Source organism: Ahaetulla prasina, chromosome 1 (assembly GCF_028640845.1).
Source record: "Ahaetulla prasina isolate Xishuangbanna chromosome 1, ASM2864084v1, whole genome shotgun sequence".
In the NCBI taxonomy this organism is placed as follows: domain Eukaryota; kingdom Metazoa; phylum Chordata; class Lepidosauria; order Squamata; family Colubridae; genus Ahaetulla; species Ahaetulla prasina.
Window position 1 is genome coordinate 260,498,401 of NC_080539.1, and position 27,544 is coordinate 260,525,944.

The 27,544-nt window shown below is 37.8% G+C and overlaps 1 protein-coding gene across 7 annotated transcripts in view; it reads left to right on the forward strand.

Annotated features, from left to right (window-relative positions):
• Window positions 1-27,127, forward strand: part of LOC131184888 (uncharacterized) — a 119,524-nt gene extending 92,397 nt beyond the window's left edge. For 6 of the 7 annotated variants that reach the window (XM_058156736.1, XM_058156746.1, XM_058156720.1 and 3 more), the window contains 9 exons: window positions 2,643-2,750; window positions 10,508-10,617; window positions 11,103-11,151; window positions 13,194-13,314; window positions 14,003-14,097; window positions 16,100-16,165; window positions 16,996-17,095; window positions 19,406-19,558; window positions 21,977-27,127. In XM_058156736.1, the coding sequence (XP_058012719.1) occupies window positions 2,643-2,750; window positions 10,508-10,617; window positions 11,103-11,151; window positions 13,194-13,314; window positions 14,003-14,097; window positions 16,100-16,165; window positions 16,996-17,095; window positions 19,406-19,558; window positions 21,977-23,583 (2,409 nt within the window). In that variant the 3' untranslated portion in view covers window positions 23,584-27,127. The remainder of the gene's footprint in view (window positions 1-2,642; window positions 2,751-10,507; window positions 10,618-11,102; window positions 11,152-13,193; window positions 13,315-14,002; window positions 14,098-16,099; window positions 16,166-16,995; window positions 17,096-19,405; window positions 19,559-21,976) is intronic. The other variant, XM_058156778.1, reaches the window with a different exon arrangement.
• Window positions 27,128-27,544: the final 417 nt, after the last annotated feature.

Sequence of the window (27,544 nt, forward strand, 5' to 3'; positions counted from 1 at the left end):
CTAGCACTACTAATGAAGAGGCTGGTGCAGCTATTTTGTTTACTCTCCGTGAAAAGATCTTGAAGAAATACACAGGAAAACAGAATTAAAAATAGACTTACTTATACCAAAATCTTATGAGTGAAATAAGCAGGTGCACAATAGAAATCTCAGCTAAAAGAAATCCATATTGAAGGATCAGAACAGGAGGTTTTAGTTAAAATGTGAACTGTATTGAAGACGTTTGTTTCAAGAAATTAGACTAAGCCAAGTCTATTGTAATGACGAAGAAGGAATATATGTAATTTAACATATTACATATTGAGAATTATTTCCAAGTTGTAGGTATGTTGTTCTGTTTTGCCGGAATCATCTGAACATTCAAATATGATGGTACAGATGAAGAAGTGGGAAAGACAATCATTACAAGAGAAGCAATTGTTCTATTGAATGAAAGTAAATATCAGAGAGGTTACTTTCTGTAAAATAGAGAAGTGCCAGCTTTTTTGACTAGGGGGAACATTAGAAAAGTTCATTATATTTCACTTACTGTATTTGACTTGCAGTCTAGATTTTGTACTTGTTTCTCAAGGAAGTCTAGGGTGCTTCAATTTTTTCTTCCTTTTCTTTTTGTGGTCATGGTTTCTTGTATTGTATTCTATAGTTTCTACATTTACTGTTACTTCATAGTTTAAACTTTAATAGTTTGACCATTTTATAATAATTGTGCACTTTGTAGTGAATATATATACATGCACAGTATGTTTGGTCTCCTACCTGACTTTCCCAAGCCTGAAGTGGAAATCTAATTAAAAGAGTCCACATAAAAAGACAGATGTATGCATTGTATATTACTCTCTATGTTTGTCCCTCCCTCCATCCCTCCCTCTCCTCCTCCTCTTCTTCCTTGTCCCTCCCTCCCTCTTCCTCCCTCTCCCTCCCTCCCCCCTTTGTATTCCACCAATTAATTTTGTGCCATAATTAAATTTCAATCACTTGTTGTAAATGTCCATCCAAGAAAACATCCTAGTGTGCAGAAAGAAGTGATTGATTAATTTTTTTCTGAACTTGTTCCAATTTATTAAACTCCTTGGAAAGTTGACAATTTGATCAATGAGTTTATGAGCTTATTCACTGCTCCTTGGCTATATTTTGCCTGTTCCATTCCTTACTCATGCCAATTTCATTCTTCTACATTCAACATTCAATATATCAGTCAGATAACTACATCTGTAGAAAATTTGATTCCTCATTGTTTCTATGTGGACAAACAAGATAAGCATTTTAGCTTTAAATTCTACATTATGTGCAGTTGTCTCCCCCCTCTCCCCACAGCACTGAAATGTTAGTGAATAACTCAAAAGCTAATCCAGCTATTCCAATTTAGAACAACCACTTTGTATATTATTTTTTAATTTTGCTAATGGCAGTTGGTCTCCCCTTTGTTTTACTGCATTTTCTTCAAGTGCCAGTGACATTGCAGACAAGATACAAAGTCTGCAAGATAAGTTTTAGGTATCTTGATGCCTGAATCAGAAAATAAAATGATTGTATTACTGTAGACTATAAAACAAGAAAAAATAAAATACCTATATATTTTGAAAAAGAACAAAAATAAAGCAATGAAAACAAACACAATGGTAATATATCATATGAGATGTGTGTGTGTGTTTATGTGTATGTATGTATATATGTACCAGTATGTGTGTGTGTGTGTGTGTGTGTGTGTGTGTGTGTGTGTTTCTGTACGTAAGAAAACAAAAAAGATCTCATTAATGACTCAGTATTTAAAACAACAATGGAACCTTGCCCATAGAAAATCATATTGATTCTCAGTGCATATTCCATTCTATTGATAAAGACCAGTTCAATAATTAATGCATGGCAACCTATCAGCATTGACTAATATAAAGTATCCTTTTCAATAACTGTGCAGTGGTGAATCAATCCATTTCTAGGCTGTGTGTGTTTGCATTTGCTCCCTCACAAAATAAAATTTAAAAATTATCAGATTTAAAAACTTATTTTAACGATGCAGTTTAATCTGCAGATAGGGAGATGTAGATCAGGTTGGATTATATTTCAGTTCGTAAAGAGAAAATTATTTAATTATCCCAAGTATAAAATACTGCTTAGGATCAATGAATGATAAAACAACCTTGAATTCTATAGGTTAATTCTAAAAGGTAAAGTTAGGATCTTACCCATTGATTTAAATGACAAATTTCTCTTTGAAAGTGAATGAAATAAATCTTTATGTTCAGTTTTGGGATTGGGGGAGTCTCTGATGCATCAGCAGGTGCTTTCATATTGTATCAACACTAGCTACTGTTGCCAATGACTCATCAAGATGTACTTTGTGACAAACTATATCCAAATTACATTAATTAAATGTAAATAAACATATGTATTGCCTGAAACTCTCATCTTTTGGACAGGATTTCCACCCAAACTTTGAGTCATCTGATAAACTACTTAGAATATTTGAAGTGAAAATGTCTGTTAATCTGTGCTTCAAATGTTAAGACACAGATTTTTTTTCTATGCATATTATGTTAATCATGCTGGGCTGCATCTGCCAAAGGAAATTCAGAAAAAAGTAGTTTTTGGTTCGCTCTTGATAATTGGACCATGATCACACTTTTTTTAAAATATATTTATAGATGTTCCGCAGAGTTTATAAAGGGATTCCCCTCCAAGTACGAGGTCAAGTCTGGTCACTCTTACTGGATATTGAAAAGATTAAGATGGAGAATGAAGGGAAGTATGAGGTAAAGTATCTTATAATCCATGATAGCAATATAAAGTACACCAAATAAATATCCAGCCTCATGGTTACCTGCATATATGATAAACCAGTATTTATTTATTTTTCCTGCACCCCAAGATTAGGGCAAAGTGTTTTTAGCCATAAACTTCCTCCCAAACTATTTGTAATTAAGTTGTTGCCTCATGGAAAAACATAAACACCCTTCAACATTTGAGCATTGTGTTCTACATTCCCATTCCTGTTCACATGGGAATGTGGTAGTTCACGTAGTTAGGACACTGGGTTGGAGGTTAGCAAGCCTGCATTCAAGACCTGAGTGCAAGTGCTGCTGCGTGGTGAGGTGAGCTCCCATCATTTGTTCCAGCTCCTTGACGTGGACATACACTCCCCCACCCACCCAATCGTCTCCTGGGCAGCAGTGACATCAGTGACTAATCCTTTCAACCCAGGAGTGCCTTAAAGAAACGGTAATGTGAACAGGACAGGAATTTCTGTTCACATAACAGCAACATTGTTCTTGAAGAGTAGCTCAGTCATTTCCCCTGGCAGGCATGAACAAACCCAGGGCTTTCTAACATGAGATAAAGGAGAAACTTCACCCCAAAGGCTTTCTGTGGAATCAGTGGTGGCCTTACAAAAGAGTTCACAATTAGCAAAAATTAAAATTATGAAATTATGAGAAGGCCATTAGATTTCCCAAATGCCCAACCTGGGGAAGATTGAACTTCAAGTTTCAAGTGGAATCCAGAATTTCAAGTTTCTAGTTTGGAAATGTTGTAAAGGATGGAAGTGGCTCTCTGTGCCCAACAGGCAAAACTATCCAAATTAAGAATTTGCTCAGAGATGAATTCCTGGACTAGGAAGACATTGGACTATAATTACCTAAACCTACAAGTCACCTTCCACCCCAGAAGTAAGATTCAGTGTGTTTTATTTCTACAAAGAAAGAAGCAGCCAGGGACTTTTTTGTATTCATTTCAGTAATCCATGGGCTGCTGATGCTGTAGATTATATCTCTTAAAACTACTGTAGGCCGAGAGGATTTTAGATCAAAGGATGGGGAGAAAAGGGAAATGTTGCAGCTACATTCTAGTTGATAAATGAGTTCTTCTATTAAGTTCTTAACCCACCCAAGTATCTCCCCCACGTCCCCCAAAACACACATACAGATAAATTTGGGTAAGTAATTTAACATGTTTAAAAGTTTTACAATGCAGAACAATATCATGCTGGAACAGAGTGCCATAGCCATACTTCAAATAGTCCAAGGACAAATTAACCAGATTCTTGGTGGGTCAAATGAGGCCAGGCAGCAAATCCTCTGGGAATGAAATTCTCCAGCAGTGCAATACGTTTGTCCCAGCAGTCTGATGCTTGCACTTCACAGTGTTGTTGATTGTCAGCAATATTTGGTATATTCTGATTCAGTGAGGTGGCAGGTAATCCTTTCTCTGGTATTCACAGATGGGGACATATTCAGTAAGCTTCAGGGTATGGCATCAGCCAATGTGGAAGGCTAGAATGACACTTTCACTTCTGTAGAAATAGATTGAAGGCACTTATCAGACTAGTGACATTTCCTTTTTTTAGTTGATTAGGCAATTTATGCCTTACATTGGCTTAACACAATTTCAAAGGGACAAAAGCCATGCTTCCTGCTGGGAATGGTTCTGATTCCCATTAGAGCATGTGGGAAAACCTTTGGCCATTAAAGGTAATTGACAGCAGTAACTTTAGTCAATTAAATGTTAAGATATCAGTTCTGTCACTCTTCACAAATGTAATTCTGTGGCTGAAATGGAGTGCAGAATTACAACTTAATAACCTAGTGGTTTACAAATAGTCTTGTTAACCTGACTGCAGGAGCCCCCATACCACAATCTAATGAGAAAGTCAAGCTTTATCTAAGGATGAAGTCGGTTAGCAATTTATTTGTTACAATGGGGAGCTATTGATGATTAATAGATAACCTCACCATAAAAATATCCTCCTTTGTCTAGAAACCTCGAGACATATTCCTCTTAACTCTGCTTTTCAGTATTTATAAGCATTTATATAGAGGGAGAAAAAAAAACCCTGTCCATTTCAATTTCACATGTCAGACAAATAGTAACATTTTTTGCTATGTGTAACTTTTAGAAGCATTAGATCGATATCTGCCCTTTCAGGATTTCTCTGTGGAGAACTTTGATTGCCTATCACCTATCACTGAACACCTGTCTCCCCAAAGAAGCTTTTGCTCTGCTTCCCAATCAGTATCTATTGCTACTCTAGGTTTCTGCTTGGAATATCAAATACTTTGATGAGCAGTCCTTTTGCAAATCCTGTGGAACTGTCAAAATCCAGCCGTGATAGAAATACCCACAAGACCACCAAAAGATTTTGTTATAAAACAAAGGCAGATCATGGATTTATTTATTTATTTATTTGTCAAGTACGCATTAGATAATATATATAATCATGAATTGAATACATAAAATGAATACAAATAAAGGGACCATTAGGACAGGGATGGTAGGCACGCTGGTGCTCTTATGCACACCTCTTAACAGACCTCTTAGGAATGGGGTGAGGTTAACAGTAGGCAGACTTAGGTTAAAATTTTGGGGGTTTTGGGATGAAACCACAGAGCCAGGTAGTGCATTCCAGGCATTGACCACTGTGTTGCTGGAGTCATATTTTCTGCAATCGAGTTTGGAGCAGTTCACTTTAAGATTGTATCTATTGTGTGCTGGTGTATTGTTGTGGTTGAAGCTGAAATAGTCATTGACAGCTAGGATATTGTAGCAGATAATTTTATGAGCTACGCTTAGGTCATACAGAAGGTGGGGTAGTTCTAAGTTTTCTAAGCCTAGAATTTAAAGTCTAGTGGCATAAGGTATTTTGTTGCGAGCAGAGGAGTGGAGGAATCTTCTTGTGAAATATTTCTGGACACGCTCAATTGTATTAATATCCAATATGCAGTGCGGGTTCTAGACAGATGAGCTGTATCCAAGAATTGGTCTAGCAAATGTTTGTATGCTCTGGTTAGTGTAATTTTACTGGAGAAAAAGCTACGCAAAATTAGGTTTACAACTCTTAATGCCTTTTTATTTTTATTTTATTTATTTATTTATTTATTTGATTTCTATACCGCCCTTCTCCCGAAGGACTCAGGGCGGTGTACAGGCAAGAATAAAACAGATGGTACAATATACAAATTTAAAATGCAGTTAAAAAACTTATTTTAAAATTGGCCTGAGAAGTAAAATATATAATAAGCTAAAAAACCCCATTTAAAATTAATTTCTAAGAATTTAAAAATTTGTTAAAATCAATTTAAGCCAGCCCCGCGCGAATAAAAAGATGTGTCTTCAGTTCGCGACGGAATGTCCAAAGGTCAGGTATTTGGCGTAAACCCGGGGGAAGTTCGTTCCAGAGGGTGGGAGCCCCCACAGAGAAGGACCTTCCCCTGGGGGGCGCCAGCCGACATTGCTTGGCGGGCGGCACCTGAGAAGTCCCTCTGTGAGAGCGTACGGGTCGGTGGGAGGCATGTGGTAACAGCAGGCGGTCCCGTAAGTACCCAGGCCCTAAGCCATGGAGCGCTTTAAAGGTAGTAACCAACACCTTAAAGTGCACTCGAAAGGCCACAGGTAGCCAGTGCAGTCTGCGCAGGAGCGGTGTTATATGGGAGCTACGCGGAGCTCCTTCTATCACCCGCGCAGCTGCATTCTGGACTAACTGAAGCCTCCGAGTGCACTTCAAGGGGAGCCCCATGTAGAGAGCATTACAATAATCCAAGCAAGAGGTAACGAGCGCATGAGTGACCGTGCACAAGGCATCCCGATCAAGGAAGGGGCGCAACTGCCGAACCAGGCGAACCTGGTGGAAGGCCCCCCTGGAGACGGCCGTCAAATGATCTTCAAACGACAGCCGTTCATCCAGGAGGACACCTAAGTTGCGCACCCTATCCTTTGGGGCCAATAACTCGCCTCCAACAGTCAGCCGCGGCTGCAGCTGACTGAATCGGGGTGCCGGCATCCACAGCCACTCCGTCTTGGAGGGATTAAGCTTGAGCCTGTTTCTCCCCATCCAAAAACCCATTTTTGGCGATGTTGTTACAGTGGGCTTTGGCAATTATATCATTAGATATGAGTACTCCAAGGTCCTTGACAGAGTGAGGGTCATCTACAAGGTCGTGTCCACTCAGCTTGTATTTTGTGTTCTGATTCTTTTTGCCAATGTGTAAGACAGATGGGGGACACGGTGGCTCAGGGGCTAGGACACTGAGCTTGTAGATCGAAAGATCGGCAGCTCAGCGGTTCGAATCCCTAGTGCTGCCGTGTAAAGGGGTGAACTCTTGTTACTTGTCCCAGCTTCTGCCAACCTAGCAGTTTCGAAAGCACATAAAAATGCAAGTAGAAAAAATAGGGACCACCTTTGGTGGGAAGGTAACAGTGTTCCGTGCGCCTTTGGCGTTGAGTCATGCCGGCCACATGACCACGGAGACGTCTTCGGACAACGCTGGCTCTTCGGCTTTGAAACGGAGATGAGCACCGCCCCCTAGAGTCGGCAACGACTAGCACATATGTGCGAGAAGAACCTTTACCTTTAAGACAGATGGAGATGCAAGAGAGTCATTCAGATTTCCTGTCTGTTGAGCACTCTTGCTTTCTTGGTTAACTAAAAGTAACAAGAGCTCTTCCTTCAAAACTGAGGTCACCATTTGCAGGTCTGTACTTGAAAAAAAATGAAACATTTCTTTAGGAACACAAACAGAATCAACTCATAAAATAAATTAAAATAGACCTGTCATCAATATTGATTTAGGCATGCTGGTGGTAATCTGGAATAGAATCTGAAGTTTAAGAGCTTGTGTTTACCGCAAGCCTTCAGGAACCACTTACAAATCTGCTTGAGTAGATACACCAGCACAGATAACAGGAATTGACTTTAAAAGCTACACTTAATGAGATTGGATTGTTTATTGATTGGTTTCTTTAATAAATATACATGACTAGTTTTCAAGGTTGCCATCTTTCCAAAATGCCTTTCAATTATAAAGCATACAATTCCACATCAATATAAACAGTTAACTTTAAACAATGAAGGAATGGATTATCAGCAAAGGCAGTACGGTATATATAATAAATATTTTCAGCTAAAAGCCAAGTAAGATGTTTTAAAAAATCTGAGTAATTTTGACATGGTCTAGAGTTTAAGGGTATAGGCAAACATTTATACCTTTAAAAGTCTTTTAAGATTTGACTTTAAAAGTCAAAATCAGCTATTTGAATTGGATTCAGAAACACAATTGATGCATTTTTAACAGAAGTGGTATTTGCCTGGCTAATGAACTGGGGGCTAAAGATTTTTAATCAAAGACAGCCTCATGTAACTGGCATTTTAGCAGTCCAGTTTGGACAGTGCATTTCCCTGGATTGGGTCAGAGCTGCCATGCCAACGAAGGGGTAAAAGAAATGATCCTTCATTGGAGTGGCAATTTAATAATATTATGCAACCCTATATTATTTTTAATATTTGTATTGCTATTAAAAAATAAAGGTAATTCTCATGCCCTTAACATTCATGCGAAGCAGGTTTTGAAGGACGACACACCGACATTTTAAAATTAAGTAAATGGCTTGATTTTTTTGTAAAACATAGCCAATTCAGCATGGTGTGACAAGTTAAAGGAAGTGGGATAGATAAAATCAGATAGTGACACAGATTAAGAACCTGTTTCTCTCTATTTATCTTGGCCATTGCAACCTCCTTAAAGGATGTTACTATTTGGCCATGTCTCATAGCAATTGATCTGAATAAATAGAAGTCACAAGCTATTGAACTAAGCTCCTGGGGGATCTGCAATAACCAAAGGACTTACAATATAATAGACTGTAGATGAACATAAATCCTGAGAATTGGCTATTCATAATCCTTCCTATCCTTTTTGCCACTTGATATTTATACAGAACAAAGTTGGAGTTAGAGAAAAGCTTTTTGTTTAGGGGAACATAGGCTTCCTTTCAAATCAGTGGGCCTTTCTACATTTTATTGTTCATTTCTTTTCTCTTAGCAACCCTTTTTGGGAACTCAAGTATTCCTTCATTACACGTAGTCTTCAATTCACGACCACAAGTGAGGCCAAAATTTCCTTTGCTAAGTGAGGCAGTTGTTAAGTGAGTTGCACCCCATTTTACCACCTGTTAAGTGACTCATGGCAGTTGTTAAGTGAATTGCACGGTTGTTAAGCAAATCTGGCTTTCCCCATTGACTTTGCTTGTCAGAAGCCAGCTGGGAAGGTTAGAAATGGTGATCACATGAGCCCAGGACAACGCAGCTGTAATGGTCGCGTGAAAACTGGTCATAACTTACTTTTTTTCAGTGCTATTGTAGCTTTGAAAGATCGCTAAACAAATGATTCTAAGTTGAGGACTACCTGTACAGTTTTTCCAGTCAGAGTATCTGCTTGGTATTCCCAGCAGTGAAATATCTTTTTTAAAAATCTGTGGTCAGCTAATAGGGGGGAAAAGCAGGTATGTTGGGAATCAGGATCATGTCTGGTGTCTAGAAATATTGGCTTTTATATAACTCACCTTTCTCTTGAGTGTACTTAATCAGGAATTAATCAGCCATTAAAATACTCTTATTGTAACACAATTTTGGTTGTTCAGTAATACAAAATGTTTAGTGTTCATGTGATCTGAATTATTAAAAGGAAAAGGGTCTTGTTTGCTTTATGGCAAATTTATTTATATATATCCCAGAATTCTCCAGAAGCGTGTTTCAGTGGGGAGGGGAATGATTACCTTTTCCTTTCTCTTCTTGCTTGTTTGCTTTATTGGTTTAAAGTCTAGAAATCTACCACCTCTAGTTAAATTGCTTTTTGAGATGAGGCTTTCTCAAACAATTTACTTCAATTAGTTATTTAATTAGTAGCATATGCTGTAAACATCTCCATTTACTTTTGAGTATAGAAGTAATTTAGTAAGGACACAGGTCTCTAGCCTTATGTGCATATTACTTTGTATCTGTATATATTAATCATCTGTGTGTTTTGCATGTGTATAAATGTATTTAAATCATGCCTGCCGCATAGGGCAAGAGAACACACTATCCGATTATCTATTTATAAATCAGAATTTTGTTAACCAGCTTACAAACGAAAAAAAATGTTAGCAAATTTTCTTGCTGGATTGTAAAATTGATTTTATTGCAACTAAAATCTATTTAATCTATAGCTTTTTACAATTGAATAATAAAGAACTTCCTTCCTTCCTTCCTTCCTTCCTTCCTTCCTTCCTTCCTTCCTTCCTTCCTTCCTTCCTTTTATATAGCCATATACTTGGCATGTAATGTAAAGTGACATACATAATCATTAATAATCTTTATAAAAATGACTAATGACTAATAATAATGTAGAAAAACAAAAGAAAACATAAAGACATGAAGTGCTAGGTTTAGGGACCAATTCCTGAATTCTCTCTAGTTCAGAGCATTGGAGACAGAGGTCTTTTTCCAAGGCCAGGTCTCTCTGTGTCTCTCTCTAATTACCAAACCCCCAAAAAGGTATTTTTCTGACCACACTCTCTTATTATGGGAAGCTGAACCTTGTACAGTGATATTTCTCTGGTTTTGGAGAAGGAAGTTCCTCCATGCAGACAAATAGAAAGGTTTTGGAAAGTTGCTCCAGAAGCAATCTAGCCCAAGGGCCAGAAAAGTTTTTCACTTCTGATTTTAAAGTTCTAATACTATAATTCATCTTGATTTGCCCAGAAAATGAAAGAACAAGCCAGAAGCTTCTCATCAGAAATCAAACAAATAGATCTGGATGTCAATCGCACTTTTCGAAACCACATCATGTTTCGGGACCGCTATGGAGTAAAGTAAGCTTCTTATATGGGGATCTCATTTATCTCTGATTGTTTCTGTCTGTTTGTTTTGGCTATCAACATACATACATATATGTATTTGTAGAAAATAAATGTTGGTTTATCTCCATTTAATCTTTTGTGGCTGGTGAAACTTCTATCTGTGGAACAGAGAATTTTCTTGGTCAGTTTAGGATATTATGGTAATTGGATGGAAGACAGAAACTGGCAGATGACATCATCCTCTTTATAGTGTTTGGAATTAACATGCGATAACACAGACTCCTTTTCTTTGTTAATGGATTCTTAAGGGCACCAGACCTATATTTGATAAATCTATCAATTGAGCAGGAAATATTGGTCCTTATTTTACTCTAAAATCGTAAGATATTTCTGAACTGCTTTTAGTAGAGAACAGATTAACTGGTTTATAAAGGTGCCAAAAAGCTAATGTTAAGACGCCATCTTGATATTCTTGTGGTTTTTTTTTTTTAATATAGACAACAAGCTTTGTTCCATGTCCTGTCAGCTTATTCTGTTTACAACACGGTAAGAAATTGAACATTACAAGAATCTGACATGTTTTTTTATTTGACAACAAAGGTACAGTATAGATTAAATTAAGATGGCAAAGCAGACTTTCAGAATGACATTAAACAGATTAAATGTACATAAAAAAGAATCTTATCTAAAACCAATATATACTTTTATGAAAGACACACACACACACACACACACACACACACACACACACACCCCAAATCATTCCCATCTTTGTTCCAACTGCTGTGTAGATAATCCATGATTGGGCTAAAAATAAGTAAAGGAATCACTTTCAGTACAGACTAATTAATGAAGATGAGATCTCTTCAAATTGCAATCATTTGTATAACCTCTGTTTGTTTATTTATGCAAAGGAATGGTATAATTCTTTCTAAATAGCTATGACTTTAGTCAGATGAGGATATTGGTTAAATTCTCTGCATGGTCTTTCTTACTTTGTTCAGTGATAACCTCATGGTGCAGGACTCCAATTTGTTGAAGTCCCTTGTCTTATTTCTAGTCAAAGGGCACAGAAATTATAATGTCCTTAAATTACATACAGAATTCGCTGCTTCAATGTGCCAACAGGAATTACTTAATTTAATTAATGGAATTAATTAATTATATTAATCTAGGTGACCCAAGAAACAGGAAACACATTTTTTAAAAATGTTTTATCCAGATGGTGTTTCTTCCTTTACAAAAAATTAGACTGGCTTTTTTGAGCTTTTTCCTTATTTTATGTTGCAATGCAATGTCATGTTACATAATTTCAGTTCATGAAAATGTGAGAAGTGACAATAGTTCTTTTTATGTCTTAAGGCTAATTTTATATTACAGACTCCCCTAGGATCTAAATATAGCATTGTTTTCCTCATGTAGCTGTTGAAATGTTTACAAAATATTTCAGACTCAATTTCTGCATCAAGGATGAATAATTTCACATTTAGCCTCCCAGATCCCTTGAGTCCCAAGTAGTTCTGTTCCTTACTGGAAAACAAACACATCCAGATACTTTCCTGAAATCTTTTCCTAGCATTTTGAAGAAATCTCTCTCCAAAGTTTTCCTCTTTCACCCAATGAAAAAGGGAGAAGGAGCCCATTTCCAGGGCTTACAAAAACTCTCCAAACCTTTGAAAATGTTTGTTTTCCCAAAAGGAGGCAGGGCCTCCTAGGGTTCATCCAATCGTTACTTTGCCAGTAGTGAAGGTGAGGGAAGACAAGAACCAGCTACTCCTTAACCCGAATGGTTCTTTCCATATATCATCTGTAGATTCAGATTTTAGGAAAGACAACATCTGGCCTCTTCTTTCTGACACTATGAAGTGCCCAGGATGGCTTTGCTGGCTGAGGAATTCTGGGAGTTGAAGTCCACAAGTTTTAAAGTTGCCAAGTTTGGACATCCCTGGACTAGAGGGACAATGTTTTCTTTGCCCTCTCTTTTTCTGTATATATTTGGTTCTACCTATATTTCTAAAAGGTGCTTTGGATTGAAAATAATGCAATAAAATTATTCAGGGTTCTTTGAGCCTCCCAGATAATTTGGGGGAACCTCTTAAAATAGCAATAAGTGTTATTAAAGAGAAAAGCAAAGAGGAGCTGCTTGAATATTGACAAGTTGCTGGACAGAGAGTGAGGCAGGAAACACTTCTGGGTTGAAGAGCTCCAACCCAAAAGTGAAAGTGAAGAAATTGCACTGAATGGCTGAAATGGAATCTTCCTGGCAGTTTTGGTTCAGATGCATAAAAATCTTACAAGATTTTTTAAGTGCATCATCATAATCATGATGCACTTAATCATTGAGTTAAACCAAGTCACCCAGCCCTATTTCTTAAAGGCCTCTTTCCTATATCCTCTTCCAGGCCACACCCATTAGTGAACTTTGCCATCAAAATGAAATTTTCTGTGAGTCAACAAATCATGCTTTTGTCTGAAAAGAATGAGGTAAAATGCTAGGGTTATGTTGTGAACTTAGGGAAGTTTCATTTTGTGCTTGTATGTGCAATACACTCTACCCTGTAAATTGCTCATCTTGTGTAATCATCCAGGAAGTGAGTTACTGCCAGGGCATGAGTCAGATTGCAGCTATCTTGTTGATGTATTTGAATGAAGAGGATGCCTTTTGGGCCCTGGCACAACTGCTTACCAACCAGCGGCATGCAATGCATGGTAAGGTTTCAGTGGCAAACACCTTCATTTATTCACTCGTCTCTTTATTGTGTTTTAGATGATCCCATATTTGGGTTCAGTCTGGCTGAAATTTTGGGTTCTTCCTTTTTATGTGCTTCTTGTAGTCTTCTTCTTCATGTCTGCATTTATTACTGTTGCATTTAAGCAGGAGGTACAAATAAGCTCTTCTTGGGAGTCAATTAACCTTTGAACTTTGATACTGATTTGCAACTTCATAGTGCTGTAGTGCCAGTCATTTTAAATATGAACCACCAGAAGGGGATAGGGATTCTGATGTACACAAAACACCTTTTTCTCCACGCATCAGGCAAACTTTGAGAGTGGTTCCTGAGTTTTCCTGATGGAATGAAAAGTTATTTATTATGCATTAAGTAAGTCCCTCCCAGGTTTCCATACAATCATGAACAAGTTAGGCAAGGTTGCTTTGACTGTGTATAATACAGAGGGCATCTGTATACACAGATCTATGTACACATAAATTTCTGATCTTGTCCAAATGCAAAACTCACAAACAAAGAGGTAGGAAATATAAAAATGCATTTTCATAAATGGGTTAGAGTTCCATGGAAGTCTTAGGAAATTCAAGAACTACTTATGCAATGACATAAGACGCTCTGCTGTGTTTCTTTAATACATTGTTGGTACTTTTCTTTCCTTTTTGCTAAAGGATTTTTCATTCCTGGGTTTCCAAAGTTGCAGAGATTCCAAGCTCACCACGAAGCGATCCTAAACAAGCTTTTCCCAAAGTTGAAGAAACACTTGGTAATGCTTTCTTTTGTCAAGGGAACAGCAGTAATATTGGGATGTGTTGGTTTCTGCTCATACATTTTTGAAATTTTTTTTTGTTTGCCATGTATTACTCCTTTTTTAGAGTTTTTATTGCATCAAATACCAGAAAAGGTGTCATCTCTAAATGTATTATTAGAAATATATTTGTAGGTGAAGCTAAGCAAGATCACATCAAATACCTGTACAATTAGCACAGGGGCCCCCCAAGGCAGTGTGCTCTCCCCACTTCTCTTCTCTCTGTATACCAGTGACTGCATTTCCAATGATCCATTTGTTAAGCTACTGAAGTTCGCAGATGACACAACAGTGATTGGTCTCATTCGAGACAATGACGAATCCTCATATAGACGAGAGGTCGAACGACTAGCCTTGTGGTGCAACCAAAACAATCTGGAACTGAACACACTCAAAACCGTAGAAATGGTGGTAGATTTTAGGAAAAACCCTTCCATACTTCCACCTCTCACAATACTTGACAACACAGTATCAACAGTAGAAACCTTCAAATTTCTGGGTTCTATCATATCGCAAGATCTCAAATGGACAGCTAACATCAAAAACATCATTAAAAAAGGACAACAAAGAATGTTCTTTCTGCGCCAACTCAGTAAGCTCAAACTGCCCAAGGAGCTGCTGATCCAATTCTACAGAGGAATTATTGAGTCTGTCATTTGCACCTCTATAACTGTCTGGTTCGGTTCTGCAACCCAACAAGAAAAACACAGACTTCAGAGGATAATTAGAACTGCAGAAAAAATAATTGCTACCAACTTGCCTTCCATTGAGGACCTGTATACTGCACGAATCAAGAAGAGGGCCGTGAAAATATTTGCAGATCCCTCGCATCCTGGACATAAACTGTTTCAACTCCTACCTCAAACGACGCTATAGAGCACTGCACACCAGAACAACTAGACACAAGAACAGTTTTTTCCCAAGGCCATCACTCTGCTAAACAAATAATTCCCTCAACACTGTCAGACTATTTACTGAATCTGCACTACTATTAATCGTTTCATAGTTCCCATCACCAATCTCTTTCCACTTATGACTGTATGACTACAACTTGTTGCTGGCAATCCTTATGATTTATAATGATATATTATCATCAATTGTGTTGTAAATGTTGTACCTTGATGAACGTATCTTTTCTTTTATGTACACTGAGAGCATATGCACCAAGACAAATTCCTTGTGTGTCCAATCACACTTGGCCAATAAAATTCTATTCTATTCTAGCAGCAGGGATAAATCTGTAGCCTGAAAATCGTACCATTTCTCCCAGGAGCCTCTTGCTCACTTTCCTATCTTGATATACTGCTCGATAGTTGCAATTGCCATCAACTGTGTGCTAAGGGAGTCCTCCCATTAATCCTGTGCATGAGACAGACAAGGATCTCTTAGCCCCTTTGCCTTGTGGCAAATAGTATGGAGAAATACTAATACATTCCCTGGCACCACCTCCTGATCCTTGTAGATGAGTTGTATCTCTAGGGATAGCACTCTCCCCTACTCCTCACCCCCACCCCATCCCTTTGAGAAAGTAGACCAAGATGAGAAGTGTTTTTTTTTTAAAAAAAAATAATTAAAAACCTCAATCTTCTTTAGGTAATACATGCAAAACACTCAGTGACAAAGGATAAAAAAATACACTCTGCCACAATTACAAAGACATCTTGAATGAACCTCCTTAATATGCTCACAATTGTACTGAAGAAAAGAGGGAAAGGGAACTATAATAGTCATCCTCTGAGAAAATAGATAAGGAAGAGAATTAGAATGAGTATTTTAACAATAAAATACTGCTTATTGCATGGTAGTTGGTTTAATTTAGGAAAGAAAACCACCAGTATCTATTAGGAGATGATCTGAAAGCATGTGAATTACAGTTCGCAGATCTCTAATTTGCTTGTCTTATAAATTGATATTTTTTTTAATATGGTCTCTCTTTCTCCCCCCCCCCCTTCCTTTTTAGGATAAGGAGCAGATGTTGACAGGAATTTATACAACTAAGTGGTTCTTACAATGCTTCATTGATCGGGTACGGGATTGGGGGAGCAAACATTTCAGACGCTTCCTCCAATGTCATTACAATACTAATTTACATTGTGTTTTTCTGCTTGTAATTATTTTCATTTGATACAGAATTATATATTTTTTTTATTTGCATTTATATCTCGCCCTTCTCCGAAGACTCAGGGCGGCTTACACTATGTCAAGCAGTAGTCTTCATCCATTTGTATATTATATACAAAATCAACTTATTGCCCCCAACAATCTGGGTCCTCATTTTACCTACCTTATAAAGGATGGAAGGCTGAGTCAACCTTGGGCCTGGTGGGACTTGAACCTGCAGTAATTGCAAGCAGCTGCTGTTAATAACAGACTGTTTTAGCAGTCTGAGTCACCAGAGGCCCCTAATCTCATGTTTTAAATGTTTTTATTTTATTACTAAGGTATAAGAAACAGTTAAAAACAAACTGCATGCATTACAGTGATTAAAAGAAACTAAGGGGTAAAGAAACTAAGGAAAAAAGAAAAATTCCGTATAATATTAAGGTTAAATTAATGCAATCTGTTATTTTATTATTAAAATCTAGTCTAATTTCTGACTGATAATCAAACAGTTCCATGTTATATGGGATTTCTGATTGGTCTGATTTGATTTTTAAGATTATATCCCACAGATGGAGACTACTTTCATTTACCTTCCCTTACTGACTTTTTATGAAAATATGTCACAAAATGAACTTGAGTCTTAGTCTTGAGTTTAGCTTGAAAACTTCATTTTGATGAGACCTGCTGCTCTATAGATACATTGTGGTTTGCATATTGCCAATATGTCACCTTTTATTTTTTAACACTACACAGACTCCGTTTACACTAACCCTGCGGCTGTGGGATATTTACATCCTGGAAGGAGAGCGGGTTCTTACAGCTATGGCATACACCATTCTCAAACTGCATAAAAGTAAGAAGTTGGTTTGATTATTCAGGTTTTTTTAAAAAAACCACTTGATACAACATTTATAAAAGGAGAAGCATCTTTTAAAAACAAGGCTGCTGAGAAGCGTTTAGAAAACTATGCTTTCATTGTCCCAAATACAGGATGGCAGATTTCAGATTTTATTTTGTTTGCCCGCATGACAACTGAAATCTACTCACGTGGGTCCTTGCTATTACAATAGAATTTCAGCAAAACTGGAATTGTTCTGGAGACAGTGCTTCTGTCGGGATTTCTTAATTTTCTAAGAATTCTATTGGATATTGTGGCTTTATCTGTAAGGAATGATTGTGCCATTTAAAGCTGCTGTTCCTATGAACAGTGCCTACGAATGTCCCTGCAAATTCATCTGTTGTATGGCTGAGGAATTCTGGGAGTTGAAGTCCCTAATCTTCAAGTAGCCACAGTTGAGAAACACTGGTCTAGACCAGGGGTCTGCAAACTTGGCTCTTTTGAGACTTTGTGGACTTCAACTCCCAGCTTTGCTGGCTGAGGAACTCTGGGAATTGAAGTCCGCAAGTTTTAAAAGAGCCAAGTTTACAGACCACTGGTCTAGATAATCAGTTAAAAATTACCAAATGGTCTCCACAAACAAATACAGTACACAAAATACGAATAACAAAAAAGAGTCTGCCTTAAGATTCGCTCTTTATTATTCCTGTAGGACAGAGGCAACTTTGTATGGAAAACTAAATCTTCCTGAGAGGAGTTATAAAAGACAGGCTCAGCTTGTGCCTCTTTTTTGTTTATTGGGTGGGTTTTGTGAGGGTTGGAGAAGCTGGAAAAGGGGCCTTTCTGACAAATTCCAGTGAGAGAAGCTACCTTAATCTGATATTACAAAACAGAACAATGAGTCTCATAGCATCTTACACATTTGCACTTTACTTTTTGAACTTTAGATTGGCAGCTTTCTCTATCTAAGGGGCAGGCAAGCCTCTGTTCTGCAAGTGTGATCACCTCTCCCTCTCAGAATCTTTTATTGCAGCTCAAAACTTTTTGAGACAGACATAATTTATGCCTGTACTGTATTTCGTAAAAAGAAAAAAACATAAGTATGGTCATACCCTCTAAATAAAACACAGAACTCCCAAACCATTTGTAGAAATACAAATCCTGTCTACTTGTGCAACCCACCTATTCACTGTAGCCTCAGTTGCCTTTTTTAAACGAAACTGTGATCTCCACCCCCTAGAAAGTTGCATATAACAGACTAGAATCCAGCCTACGGTCTTGTAAAGATAGATTAGAAAATTGCAGAAGTGAGAATAGGCCATTAGCCCAAGGATACTTGGACCTTGTGAAATAAAATATATAAGTATATTTTATATAAGTATAAAGTAGCTTTACTATGACTGTGTATAACAAAAGTATAATCCCAGATCTCTATTTTGTAAAACGTAACAGATCACTGCATACAGAATATTCCTAAGAGAGGAAATCTAAAATCAAGATTTGTTTAACTCACACATTTTTGAATGCAAAATAATGTTCTTTAAATCATGAAGATTTGCTTGGCCAAATTGCCTTGCAAGTACGGGTAATCCTCAATTACAAAAGTTCGTTTAATGACTGTTCGAAGTTACAGCAGCACTGAAAAAAATGACTTTTGACTGTTTTTCACACTTACAACTGTTGCAGCATCCCCTTGGCCACGTGATCAAAATTAAGATGCTTGATTCAGATTTATGACGGTTGCAGTGTCCCAGAGTCACGTGATCCCCTTTTGCACCCTTCTGACAAGCAAAGTCCATGGGGAAGCCAGATTCCTTTAACAACCGTGTTACTAACTTAACAACTGCAGTGGTTCACTTAACAACTGTGACAAAAGAAGTCATAAAATGGGGCAAAATTCACTTAACAACTGTCTCACTAAGCAAATTCTGGACTCAGTTATGGTTGTAAGTCGAGGACTACCTGTAGTTGAACCTCACTGCAAATTGCATCAAGTTGCAGAATGAGGTTTTACTCCCCCTTGTGGTAGAACATCAGAATCATCCAGTATTTAATTGCAAATGCTGGTAATGGCTTTATTCATGTAAAAGGATTTAATTGATATAAAGTTCACTGTCTTGAAGTTACACATCTGTAAATTCTTGCCAGGATGGATGTGAAGACATCCATTTGATTGCAAAGGCAGAAAATGAGTATATAAACAGATAACCATAAATTTATTTCATTTAAACATCTTTCATCTGCTGCAGTGGGTAAGTCATTCAGTAGAAATTGCATCAGGATAATGGCATCTTTATCAAGCTGATGTTTCTGTTTCCTGCTTAGAACGCTTATTGAAAATGAACCTTGAAGATCTGCGGGAATTTCTGCAAGAAAAAATTGCTGCTTCTCTGCAGTTTGAAGATGATACTGTAATTGAGCATTTACAAGCCTCCATGGCAGAACTGCGTAAAATGAAATTTGATCTTCCACCTCCAGGTAAGTCAAAGTTGAACAATTATGCAATTTATTATTTTTTTAAAAAGAAAACATTGTTATGAATAGAAAGTTAATTCCTGTTAAGATAAATAGAGAGCAGCTTAACTTGCTTGAATGCCATGTCTAACAGAGCAGAGTTCACAAAATTAGTTTAGCTGAGTAGGGAACTATGATCACAAGTACAGCATTCTCTCCTTCTTTTTTATTATAGTTTTTCAGAACAATGAAAGTGAATAAAATTAAAAGCCCTGAAAGAGCAAGGAAAAATAAGTGTATAGAAAATAAGAAAAAGAAAAAAAGAAAACAAAAGAAAACATAGAATTATGACTTCTACCCTTCTTTCTATTGAGGTCTTGCCACCTTGTTCTTTCCCATTCTTCTTTCACTCTTTTTAATTCCTACATCCATAAATCAAAAATTCAGTCTTTTCTTATTTCAACAAAAAATCCAGTTAAGGCTTCCAGTCTTTCTGAAAAGTCTGTATTGTTTTTCCTTGACTTAATTGGTCAGTTTTGTCATTTCCGCAAGTTCCATCAATTATTATAATCAAATATTTTGTGGATATTCCATTATTTTTCCATCTTTGTGTCTACAATAATCTTGTTGCACAGACAATACATTTCCCATATTTATTTTCTAATTGTTTGTCCATAAAACCCAATGAAAATTCCAGTTTCGTCATCATATTAATCCACAATATCTTTTGCATCATTATATGAATTTGCACTCAAAATTATTTGTTAAATACAGCACCTTTTCAAAAGCTACATTTTCACAATCACCTGTTGGAGGAAAAAGAGAGAGCTGGATTTCTTACCAGTGGGATCATACTCAAGAGTGAAATACCTGCATTTCATTTTGAAGATCACAGGTTCAGAGCAGATAGAAACTTTAGTCTGAATTCTTGTGCTTCTTCTGCCAGTTAGGATATAGATTATACTAAACTATGTAGCTCTAACAATGAGTGGTTTCTTTTCCATTACAATTAAAACTGTCCAGGCCAAACACCATAAAACAGCAGTAATCAATAAAGAGAACGTTAAAAGTTAGTGCTGAAGACAATTGCACTGAAAATCTACCCTTCAGAAATGGAAAGGAGTGTGAGCACTGAAGGGACATTAGCATATATGCTTTCTTGGAGAGGTTTCCTTATTGAGATGATCAATTGATTGATTGACCTTCACCCATTGTCTTGTGGTTTACATGTGCAGCTGCAGCTGGTCTGTGTGTCTGTCATTCCAATTACTCTCTTGTTTTGACACTTTTATTTCCTTCTTAATTTTCATACGCTCATTCAATTTTTTTAAAAATATCCAGTCATAAATACTTGTTCATGTTGTTCTTCATAATCATGTCAGATAAATTTTTCTGTAATAGCCTCTTCTTTTTTCTCCTCATAAAAACAACATAACTGACAGTGTTTATTCAAAGTCCCATTGCCATATGCCTCAGCAATATCTTTGAATGCCATTATAAGTTGCTTAGGTTGTTATGTCTCCAAAATTGAAAATATTTTGTTTTCCCCACAAAGATACATTTATTTTTTAAAATTAATTTCAACGTCTTTAATATTCAAAATCATATTCCCACTTGTTCTGAACCCTTATTTCTTTTAAAATTTTCTACAGCCAAAACCATATTGTGTTTTTTGCTGTTTATTTTGAATTATTAAAGCTTATAAAAATATGATTTCATTCTCTTACATTAAGGTTTAAGTACTCACTCAATGTTTCCAGTGTTACAATTTTGAAGATGTCTAATTTCTTTAAAGAACTTAATAGGCAATTTCTAAAGGTGGTTAGCAAAAAAAAAAAAAAAGTGCAAATTTAAAGTCCTTTGAAGGCTCCACTGTGGCTGGAACAAGAATGGCAAATTCCACCATCTCCCAGCTTGCCCATCTTGCAAACTCTTTCTGAGCAGCAACTGTAGGGAGAACATGGACAATGCCTTAGGCTTTGGGTAAATTTGAGCCAGTCACTCCTTCTCAGCCCAATCTACTGTAACCACTCTTGTGGGGAAAAATAGGAGGAGGAAGGAGTAATGAGTATGTTGGTCGCCTTGAGTTATTTATTTAAAAATAATAATAAAAGCGAGATTTAAAAAAATCAGAAAAATCTTGCATCCTCTCCAAAGAGCCAATCTACTTATCAGCTTCTTGTTCTTAGTCACACTCATCAGCTCTGCCATTTCTTCTCTAGGAGTCCTATCTATGATACCTTTTTAAGTGTTCAGGAAAACTTGAGACGATTTTCATATTCCTATTCCTATTCCCAGTGGTTGTTGTCCCTAGAAAGTTGCTAATGATGCTTAATTTGCTTTTCATTACTTGAACAAAATAAAATCCAGGTCGCTACATTTCATGTTTGTCCTTGGATTTACTCTAATAGACTAATGCATGTCTGTACCTTTTTGTTGCAGCAAAATCTGAAGAATTCCCCAAAACACCCCTGGGGATGGAACTTTCTCTAAATCTACTCTCGATGAAATCCAGCGTAGCCAATAATGGTCAGAAAACGGCCGTCAGTGACTTCAGCAATGATAAAGATGTCATAATACAATCTTCTCCAGATAAAAATCCTCATTGCCTGAATGAAGGAATCGATAACTCAAATATGGCAATACAGGAAAGAGCTTCTCCAGAGCACAATGGAACAGCCTTGCAGAACAAACTGGCGGATACGCAGAACAATCCTTTCCAAAGACTTCCACCAAATGAAATTTTTGAAACTGAGGCGTACCAAGCGGAAGAAAGTGCTGATAAAATATCTTCTGTGGAGAATCCTATAATACTAGATAACATTCAGACAGTGGGGGGAAATCAATATGTGGCTTTGGACAGTGGGAAGGATAATTCATTAAAAAGCAGTAACTCTGAGAAGTGCAGCTTCCAGGAAAACAAACACATTCCTTTAGATGACAGGGACCACATTATTCACCCTGTGCTACAAGCTCAGACCACAAACAATTCTGCCTGGGAGTCCCACTTGCAGGGTCAGCCCTTGGAAGCTGACCGGTCTATCAGCCACGACAGTACAACTTCATTAACAAGATCGGAGTCACTGCATCACTTAGACTCAGCACCCTCTGTGCAAAATGCAGCTGCTCTTGAGCAGGAGAGCACAACCTGCTCCTCTGAAGATTTAGCATCTGAAGATGCTGCCTTGCTTAAAGATGATTTACAGCATCCCCCGTGTACAGAAGCATCTTCTGCAGCAGAACACGGCCTCTTTATACCGCACGACGTGCCAGGAAATCTAGTAGTGCCATGTAGAGCGAGGACACCTGCTGCTCTCTCTCCTCCCTTCCAAGATGGCCAGCGACGGCCTTCTAACGTATCTCAGTACGATAACTTGTCTGAAAATGAAGAGGAGGAAGAAAAACAGGTGCTCGCTTCTAAGAAATTGGCAGATTTAATACCACAAACTGAACTCTGCACACCAGTATTAAAGTCTTCTATACCCAAGTCTGCCTCACTTGGGGAGATAGACAATCTCCAAAGGCAAACCCAAGAAGTGACAGATTTGGCAGAACTGCCAAAAATCGATGGCCAGCTCACCTCATTCCCCATGCTGCCACATTCCAAACGATTGTCTGGGGGAGGCAGTGTGCCGGTCCTTTCTGAGCCTGGCTGTGATGCCCTCTTGCTGCCTGGAAACCTCCAAGCCCGGCCTACTTCGTCTCCTGTGTTGCAGGATCAGCACAGCCCCTTCAGAATTATTAAAACCACCACCCCTCTTCATTTGGCTTATGCCACAGAGCAAGACTGCTTGAGCAAAAAGCAGGTGGCTCTGCCTTTGCCAGAGACCAGCCACTGTCATACAGCGGATGGCGAAAAATACAGTCTTGTCCCTGGGGAAGCTGAGGTAGCCGGTGATTGTGTTCAGAAGTTGAAAAATATTCCGGGTGGTTCACCTGCATTTCAGAAACCAAAAGTACCACCCAAGATTTTCAAGGCACATTCAGAGAACACGTTCTCTTCAAGCTGTTCCCCCGTGGGGCAAATGTCTAAATCAGTCACATTCTAGAATTACTGAGAAAGCAGAAATTTGGGTCACATAATGTTTTCCATAAGAGTTTGGAAAGGAAGGCAGAGCCTGAAGCAAAATTAGGAAGGTGATCGCTTCGTTCATCAAAATGTATTCAGGAATTCAGGTTAATGTTCACAGGCCAGGCCAGGCCAGGCCAGGCCGGCAGCTAAAGGCTGCAGAGAGCTTCTGACAAGATTTGGGTTGTTGTCCAAAGTATTTGAATTACATGTCTCATTATTTCCTCGCTAGGTAAATGTTTTAACAGATTTAACTTTCTAAAAACATGTGTTTCCAAACCCTTGCAGCTGACAAATGAAAGACATAATTCAGAAGAGCAGGAGTCCAAAAGGAGTTACTTTAGGAAGAAGAAACCAGTCAGTTCCAAATTTGAGCCAGTAATACTCCCCTCCTCCCCCAGTAGCAATAGTAACGTTGTTTTTGCTTCAATTTAGTACTGTAGTTAATATATTATTACATATGAGGCTGTGCATACTATATATGCCAGGGAAGTTAATTTTCATAGCATCTATGCATATCAAGCACACATCATATGTGTGTCGTTTCACTGAAATCAGACAATTTGACATGCCTTTTTAAAGCTTTGGTTCCTCTGGTCCCACCATACCTTTTTGTTTACAGTGATGACATTTATTAAAGAGGAAGGAGATCCCCAGCAGTCCGTTCAGTTGAACTTTTCAATATGTTACAGACACATGGGTAGCTTCAGAGAGAAATCCAGATAGTGAGGTAGATGGTTTGCAATATGCTATCCGGTGTTTAAGTTTGCTCAATCCTCAACTTGTTTATGAGCATGGATCCTCTAAGGCAGGGGTCTCCAATCTTGGCAACTTTAAGACTTCAACTCCCAGAATTCAGCTTTGCTGGCTGAGGAATTCTGGGAGTTGAAGTCCACAAGTCTTAAAGTTGCTAAGGTTGGAGACCCCTGCTCTAAGGATCCATAACAGGAAGTATTAGTTTGGAATGCAAGAAGTGTTCTAATTGCACTACAATGCAACTTTCACATCCTAAGGAAGTTGTGACATCTTACTTGCCTCATGTCATTGCCATCCCTTTGGAAATACTCTTTTATCTTAGGTGAGTATTGTGTTGATTAATAAACAGTTCTTGCCCTGATATTAGAAGAATAAAAATAGAGAAAATATTGGTAGCTAAGACAGATCCTCAAAGTAGCCTTTGATCAAGTTTATAACTTTCCTAGCTGCTACACGGTTGTGAAAGTAATACATCTCCGTTTCTCCAGGATGCAGTTCCAAATAGAACTGCATCCTGGTGAAACGGAGGTGCATTACTTTCACAAAGGTAAAGACTCAAAGCTTTTATTTGACATAATCCAGTTGAGATTTTCCTCAGAGCATGCAAAATCCATGGCTGCATTGGTAGCAGTTAAATTTAACAGAAGCAAAAGATGGGATTCTCTTTGGGTGATGAGAAATATTTTGTACTCCGAGTTTTCAGTTTTCCTGTAATTATGCTTCCTTTTGTTTTTAATAAGGTGTGATAACACATTCAGACTATTGTAATTCTGCAGTGCATGCTTTTTTTTTTTACACCAGTTATGTTTTGCAGCATCAGATGCACATTAAATACCTTCATGCCTTAAATCTGTGACACACATTTCCCACTGCAAGAATAACTAATGGACAATTCAAAGAATTCTAATAAGCAAGGTGTAGTGTTACTTTAAGATGCCAAGAAAGGGAGCCTAGTGTTTATTGTAAAGAGGGGTGGCAATTCCATGCCCATCCAGATTTCTGGGCTCCAATTTGCATGTCCTTCGGTTGCGGATGATGGGAAATGTACTTCAAGACCCTTGTTCCATCTGAGCTTGGACAATTGAATATTTTTAATTTACGCATATATTTTATCTTGTGTTCTGCCCTATACCTACCCAGGCAGCACCAGACTAGAAAATGTTCTTTGCTGAGATTATTTTTTCTTTCTGGTTTTTTAATTGTTGCTCTTTTTTTTTTTTAGTTTAGCTGATGTCCAAGTTAAAGAAATGTTGGTCTAGATTTCCCAACTGCTCTCAAATGTCGCACTCGTAACCTGATGCCCAATTTCTGGAACAAGATGAGGTTTAGAATTGCAGAAAGGGCAAGTTGCATTCCTCTGTGTAGAAGACATGCAAGTGTCTTCTTTTAAAGCAGCAAAGCCCATTTGATTGGGCCTTTTCCCTTAGGCTGTTCTGTGTGCTTCTTAACTGGCAATCGAGCAATTCACTTCTGCCACCCTTTGCTTGCCAGCTGCCTTGGTGGCCTCTCACTCTTGTCCATAAGCAAATTTTATACCAGAGAACCCAGGAAGGTAGCTTTGCATTTTGGACCTTTTTCACTTGCTCCCAAATACAGTAGAACCCAATTACCTTTTTCAGTCCCAGACTGGTGGAGATTCATTTTCAAGGGCCTTCTAATGGCCCTTCAGTTGCTATAGTCTCCTAATTTTTTTCCCACAGACATAGGAGAAGGATATTGGCGCCAGTCCCCACTGTACTTGAGCAAGACTGTCGCTGAATTGTGGAGCCAGGGGCAAAGCTTGCGTCTCCAGTAGAGAGGCACCTGATAGGAAATTGTGCTGTTTAAAAAACAAAACTGCCCATCACCATCCATATCACAGGCCTTATTCAACATATAGCTGCAATGTTAACACACTCCCCATTCTGCATAGTTGCCTTAGTGCTGGCTGACTCATTGGCTAATTAGAGCTATATTTTCCCAAGAACAAAAAAGAGTATTTAATGGTCAGAAAAATCAGCTCTTCTCCAAATGTTACTTCATAGGAAAATATTGATGTCCTTCAGAACACAAAAACAAAAGCATCCACATATTTCTGGCTGGATGTCTTTTGTTTTTGAGGGGTTTTTTTGTTTGTTTTTGTTTTTTGCAAAAGAGGCCAAAGACTTGAAACTCCAGGGTGAAGCACCCTACTAAAATGTCAAACTGTAGCTGAAAGAGATCCAGAAGCTCCTATTCTTTGAAAGAATGGACTATGACCGGAAGACAAATAATCTGCTTATGTACCTTCAAAAGATATAGCATTTTTTGATTGAGTAGTCTCTTTGAAGCAAATCCAGACACCAAAACAATTTACCCACAAAATTTAATTTCATCAGCATGCATTTTAGGTGGAATGAATTCCAAGAAAGGAACATCCTTATTCTCAAGGCATTAATGTATCTTCTTTAATATTAGGGAAGACAATACTTTGAATCCAGAAAACACACATACACCCAAACCTATTTGGCCATGCAGAGGTTAATCTTGTGTAATGGTATTAATCTTGTGTAAAGTTACAGAAGAAAATTTGTTTCCTAAATGAAAGTAGTTACTGCCTAGAGGATGAGACAGGTTACTCATCCATGTGCATATTATTTAAAATTGTACCTGTCTTATTTATGTTAGCAATTCAAATATAGCTTTACATGTAGGCATGTATCACGCTGCATACTGTATTATGAAAAATATTCATATGATTACAGTTGAGCAGATGTTTAAAATCTGAATAAACTATAGTTTTAGATGTGCTTTAAGATGTAGCATTTTCTAGTAGTGCAGCCACCAAAGTAGAACTGGAAGCTAGTGTTTAAGGCTTCCCAGTATAACTTATGGGCCAAAAAAGATTTCCTTTCTATGAATGAAATGGAAATCTAAAGTGTTTTGGAAATCAAGAGTAATGCCTAGTTATTTTCTAAATCCTCTGAATGCCCAATCCATTTATTGCTCTTTCACCTCCTCTTCCTCCTCCTCTTTTCTCCATTTGTTCCAAAGATAATTTGCAAAAGGAAAAAAAAAAGAATTACTGGACCTAATGCCATGTTTATGCCACTTTCAACCAACAAGCATGTCCCACGAGAACAACATTGGAACCCTATCCAAAAGCTGGGGTGATATTCCAAGTGATATGAGGGGAGCAGTCGAACTTCATAGTTTTCCAACCATCT